The 6,322-nt window shown below is 41.7% G+C and overlaps 1 protein-coding gene across 1 annotated transcript; it reads left to right on the top strand.

The window, feature by feature from the left end:
* Positions 1-257: 257 nt before the first annotated feature.
* On the top strand, positions 258-4,649 carry LOC149827437 (rust resistance kinase Lr10-like). The gene is made up of 3 exons (XM_090020317.1): positions 258-1,159; positions 2,751-2,783; positions 3,310-4,649. Exons 1-3 carry the CDS (start codon positions 334-336, stop codon positions 4,410-4,412), a joined length of 1,962 nt encoding a protein of 653 aa, XP_089876443.1. The 5' UTR covers positions 258-333; the 3' UTR covers positions 4,413-4,649.
* Positions 4,650-6,322: the final 1,673 nt, after the last annotated feature.

Genomic DNA, 6,322 nt, shown 5'->3' with positions numbered 1-6,322 from the left:
TTTGAGTTATGATGGTCAGTAATGTTATTAAAAGCTTTGTTGGCGGTTTAAACTCCCATAAGTATAGGTAAAAAAGATTGGAATGGAGAAATAAAAGAAAAAGCAAATGACCCGATCAATATGTCGCTTGCATCGGGGGAAACTTGCATTTAGATTGGCCTTGACAAGTGAAGCTTCTGAACTGTTTTTCTAACTGCAAGTCAATGGTCTTTATGATTCCTTCTCTTTCTCACTCTTGCAATCCCCTTGGAACACCACCATCTCAAAACTATCCTCCTCCTCCTTTCCACACCCTTTGCTCATGAGGAAAGAAACAAACACACTGTGCCTACCATGCCTCCCACTCACCTCCTCCTCCTCCTCATCCTCCTCTACTTGTGCAGCGCCTCCTCTGCCTCACTCTCTGATTACTGCAGGGAATCTGAGTGTGGGGGCATCCAGATCAAGTACCCTTTCTACCTTACAAACGCCTACTCAGAGGAGCAACCCTTCTTCTGTGGGTACCAAGACTTCGGAATCTACTGCAACCACACCACCAATACGTCCATCTTCACCCTCTCCAGCGACAAGTACGTGGTGAAGAACATCAGCTACGGCACCAAGCAGCTCTCTCTCGTCGACACAGAGATCGACGCTCATGATTGCCCCGCACCGCGTCGCAATGTCACCCTTAACGCCACCTCCACTCTCCATTTCGACCCCGGGAACATCAACTTAACCTTCCTCCTCAACTGCTCCTCCTACCCCATCCCCTCACCTCCCTCCTCCGGCTACTTACCACCGCCTTCTTGGAGCGATGATACTAGTAGTCTTCCCATAACCTGTTTGGCTTCCCCACCTAACAAGAATTCCTACGTTGTGCCCGTCAAAACTTCCATTGGCTCGGCTTGGCTCTCGGCCTGCGTTCGGTCTGTGGTGGTTCCCTACAACGATGCCATGGGAAAGCAACATAACAGCGAGCAGCCCGGCAGCTTCCCCTCGGTGGTGAAGGGAGGGTTCATTTTGGATTGGGGCAACGCAGACCAGTGCTACGACTGTGAGGCGTCCAAAGTGTTCTGCGGCTACAGCGTCACCGGTCAAGGCCGGGGCTTCGTTTGCTTCTGCAAGAATGGCGCTCACGATCGAGACTGCAACGCCGCATCCCCTGCTCCTAATCCAGGTATATGGCTTCTCTCTTTTGTTCCTGGGCGTTACTTAAATCAGATATGGGCTTCTTCTTCCTTCTTCTTTTTCTTGTTTTTTTTTTTTTTTTGAGCTGGTTTCGTTTCCCTGCCTGCAACAACTCCCTTGGGAATTTGATTGTGTGAGTGAGGAGGGGATTGGGAAATTCATTTGATTGGAGATATTTAAATTTGGAACTCCGTTTCCGCTTCGATAATTTTCGCTTGGAATTCGGAGGTAATAGGAGTTTGAATTCCTTGAGGGATTTCGGAGTTCCTCTTTAAACACGAGCCTGTTTAGCCTGATTCGGAGAGGAGAAGCAGATCCGACTACTTAACTGAGTCTGTTCTAGTTTGTTTGTCATTTTAGATCCGAGCCCGGGTTTGAACCCGAATCTGACAAAGAACGTGACCAGATACAACTTTAATTACATGTAAGTCTTGATTGGATTAGATCATATTTGGACGCGTCTGAGTTTGATGGCGTCTTTCTCTATCCATCTCCAAATCTGACTCGGAATCCAATTAGGCTGCGCCCATTTATATCCTTTATATCTCTAAGAAGGTATATATTCATTACAATCGATTGTAGGTACAAATCTAGTTGAAATCTTATGATGCAAGTCATTTTGATTAAATCTTACCTGATAGATGCTTCAGCATGGTCGGTTTAGTAGGAATTCACCACTGGATCATGTTTTTTTTTAATGAAAATTCATGTTTGTTTGATCTGAGAAAGTATCTAGGTTATTGATTTTTGGATCACCGAAAAAACCGGTGTACAAGTCGGATTTTAGGCAATCCAAAAGCTGGTTCTCACTAAAACAGACATGTAGCGACATCTACCATGTTAGATGTGGCAAAAAAAAAAGTGCTTTGCTAATACGGGCAGTCAAGGTTCTCCAAAATTCTCATATCCAGATGTAGAAAGCATACCTCCAAGAGGGGTTGGCGTGGTGGGGGTGGGACCTTCGCTGCTAGATATGGGCAGTCAAGGTTCGATTCCCCTGGGCGTCGCTCTTCTGCGCAAGCCAATAAGTAGCAACTGTAGCATAGGCTCCAGGGGGCAGGAGTCTTAGCTTTGGAGTTTTACGCTGCCGGCACAACGACCGTAGGTATAACAGGATGAGCCATTGTGGCCAGGTCTTCATACCAGGTGTGGTTTCTTCGGGTGACAGAGAGACCTTGGCGGATTTAGAAAATTGTAGATATGGTGCGGCTTTGAAATTTTATTTTTATTTTTTTGGATTGGCAAGCGTTAGGCAGACCCCGACCCTTTACAATTTAATATGAGTCTTTACATGATCATACACCTGAAAGAAGCCAATTTAATACGAGTCTTTTCTTGCATTTCTCTGATGTCTCAATCTCATCTGTATATATTTTCTTTAGGCTCTCTCATGGTAATCAAAGTGCAACCTGGAAATAGGATTAAATAGTAAGGCCACCACACGCATGAAAATCAAAAGAAGACAGTACTATTGATGCATAAACAATAGCAGTTTGCTGCAATTTTAGTATTTGGTTCACTCTTATTGTTATTTTAAAAAATTGTGCAATATTTTAACTGTTTTCTTCCATTTTTTTCAGGAAAACGAAGGTCACGATTGAAACTCGTAGCAGGTAAACTGTTTTACTATTGATCTTTGATGGAGGCATAATAGTGAAAATGCTAGGTCTCATTCTAAAATACTAAAGATGGAAGGCATTACACTAATTCATTAAACTTAAACCCCAAAAACCTATCCCTAAGGCGGTGTGTCCAAGCTCATCAATTCCATCAACTAAGTTGACTTGCAAACAAGAACAGGGAAGACTCTTTGTCAACCACTTTTCCCCAGCTTGCCTGCTATCAACTGGTCTTTGCAACTTGGATCCAGTGGGATGCCAGATCAGGCTGAAATTGCCAACTAGGGAAAAGCAAACAAATGGAGCAGTAAAAAAATTCGATAGACTTCAATATTGAATTTATTATTTTATTAATTAGGTACAGATTAAATGATTCATGGGCATCTACGAAGTTAATGACCTAGTGCTAGTAGCTAGGCTGGCATTTTGCTACCTTAATCCAAATGGTCACCAAGCCAAATTTCAAATATTGACTTTAATTTCCTATCGATAGTATAACCATATGCTTTTACTTGCACAGGTGTTCTGGGTGCAGTTGCTGGCTGCTTACTGACAACATGTGCAGTTTGTTTCTGTGTTCGATCTACTTTCCATCGAAGTTACAAATCTCTGACAACTGCCAAACTCGAAAGGTTCTTGAGTGATTACAAATCGCTGACAGCCACTAGATACACTTACAGTGAAATAAAGAGAATGACAAACAAATTTGAGCGGAAGCTTGGGCAAGGTGGTTATGGAAGTGTATTCAAGGGAAAGCTGCCTAATGGCACTGCTGTGGCAGTAAAACTATTGACAAAATCACATAATGAAGGTGAAGAGTTTATCAATGAGGTGGCTACTATTGGCAGGATCCACCATGTTAACATTGTTCACCTTCTTGGCTTCTGCGTTGAAGGATCTCAAAGGGCTCTTATATATGAATATATGCCAAATGGTTCACTTGAGAAATTCATTTGCACTAATAAAACCACACAACATGATCGCTTAGTTTGGGAGAAGTTGTACAACATAGCCCTAAGCATCGCCCGAGGAATTGAATATCTGCACCAAGGATGTGATCAAAGAATCATTCATTTTGACATCAAGCCCCATAACATTCTACTGGACAATGATTTTACACCAAAAATTTCTGATTTTGGGCTAGCAAAATTGTACTGTAAAGACCAAAGCATTGTTTCCATTACAGAAGGCAAAGGTACAGTTGGTTATATTGCACCAGAGGTATTCTATGGAAACTCTAGACATGTCTCACATAAATCAGATGTGTATAGTTTTGGGATGCTATTAATAGCGATGGTCGGATTGAAGGAGAAAGTTGGTTGCAGTGGTAGCAACTCAAGTGATGTCTATTTTCCTCGGTGGATTTATGATCGCCTTTACCATAATAGAGAAATTAAAGATGATGTTATTGGAGAAGGAGATGAGGAAATTATTAGGAAGATAACCACTATAGCTTTATGGTGCATACAGTGGAATCCGACTGATAGACCATCCATGAAAAGAGTTGTTAGCATGTTCGAAAGTGACTTTGCAGATTTGGAAGTGCCACCCAATCGTTTCTTCCCTGCAACTCAAGCAGAACTTATAAACAATGGTTTTGACTCTTCAATTATATCAGAATGATTGGAAAAAAATTACAAGAGCTTCCTTTTTTTTAAATTTTTGGATTCAAGATATTGCATAAAGGAGTTCAAGCGGTTATCTGTACTAACAGTTTAAGCTCTCTCACAAGTAGTGAAGAAGAATTGAGCTAATGACATCTCCCATTTTGTTGAACACGCTCTATGCAGTCCATGCCACCTGTATGGGGGCAATGTTTGTAATTTTTTATGATCTTGTAATGCAGAAGTCGTTATAGAGTTCACGTTCTTGAAAAACCATTGGCATATTTTGCCTTCATAGAAGCAGAGTAGTTTGAATTACCAAAAGACTTAACATGTGTCTCAATTAAATACTAAATCTTAAGGGATTTATTGGATAACAATAGGGATGTTTGATTGTCTAGTGAACAATAAACAATGGGTCGGTTCCTTTTATGTCATTCATCAGAAAAGATGAACTTTTATGCCATTCAACAGAAAAGATGGATTGACAACCAAGGTTCCATAGATCCGATGCTTGCTAGTTATTTACTGTTTTTTTTTTCAGGGGGTGACAAGGTGTGACCAACACATCTTTGTTCCCTGATAACAATGCAGAAGATCAATGGAACATGATCCAGTCATCCCTAACGTCAAACCCTATCGTAATATCCACTTGTGACAAAATGTTATCAGTGCACAAAATGAAAAATTGCTCAAAAAACGTCTATTGTTGATGTGAAATGCCAAAATTCACTTAACATTGTTGAAAAATTGTGAGAAAATGTTGGAAATATCTTGAAATACACATAGGCCTCATCAGCCTCCATCCCTAAGCGTGTAGAGACTTATGACATCAAGATGGAGCTTGCTGAGTTCACTGGTACGATTTGATGCAGACACTTTTCATGAATGGTCCGAGGCAGTTGAGAGTTTTTTTTATCTCCACCAGGTCCCTGAGCATCAGAGGGTTCTCTTAACAGTCACCCGGTTGGGTGGATTGGCTTTAGTTCGGTCATATGCATAACAATTTACAGAAGACTCGTGATCAGAACCCTGGAATAGATAGGGGTGCAAACTTAGGATGAGATTAAGCAGGAAATGTACGCCAAATTTGTACCCTCCAACTACGCTCAGCAGACTTACAGGCGTGCCTCCAGCTTAGACAAGGCTCTATGTCAGTGAGTTTCATGAACTCAGTCTGCAAAGCCAGATTCAAGAAGCTGAGAGCCATGCAGCAGGTGTCCAACTATATTTCGGCGTTCTTTAAAACAGAACCGGAATGTTTCACATGCCATGGACTCATTTCAAATTTAGTCTACCCAATCGTTTCTTCCCTGCGTGAGTTGCTAGCATGTTATTTCTGATAATTTTATCTGTATACCGGCTTTGACATTATCTCGGGTATATCAGTATGCCTTAAATGTGGAGAAGTTAAAGTCAAAGCAAGATTCTTGGGTGTCTTCATCTAGTCAGTCCAATGACTCTTTTCCAATTCGGGGAACAGGATCATGACAATACTAAGGCCACCAACTAAAAGAACACCAAGCAACCACCCCGGGCTGAAGATTTGGAGATTTCTCACCAACTCACGGACGACTGAAAATGATCAAAAGTGTTCTCGTTATGATGGTGTCGGGCATCTTGCAGCCCAATGCCCGACTATCCATCAACAAGTTCAACTAGTGGAACATGAGGAGCTTGAGGAAGCAGATGCATAGAAGGAAGAGATGCAGAGCAAGAAGAAGAGAATTTATTTCTATAGCAATGATTTGTTGTGCCAACTCATGGTTGGGGGCATTGACACTGATTGCTGCGATTCGTCGAAGATGAATCCTTTCCAACCCAGGGAAGATGATTCACCTCTGCGCTTGGTACTACTTTTTAACACTCCGAATCCGCCTCACAATTGTTTCACGTATTCATTTTGTTTCTTTGTAACTATGGTGCAAA

This window comes from Nuphar pumila, chromosome 10 (genome assembly GCF_984573655.1).
Source record: "Nuphar pumila chromosome 10, dmNupPumi1.hap1.1, whole genome shotgun sequence".
Taxonomy (NCBI): domain Eukaryota; kingdom Viridiplantae; phylum Streptophyta; class Magnoliopsida; order Nymphaeales; family Nymphaeaceae; genus Nuphar; species Nuphar pumila.
This window is presented reverse-complemented; position numbering and strand designations above follow the sequence as displayed.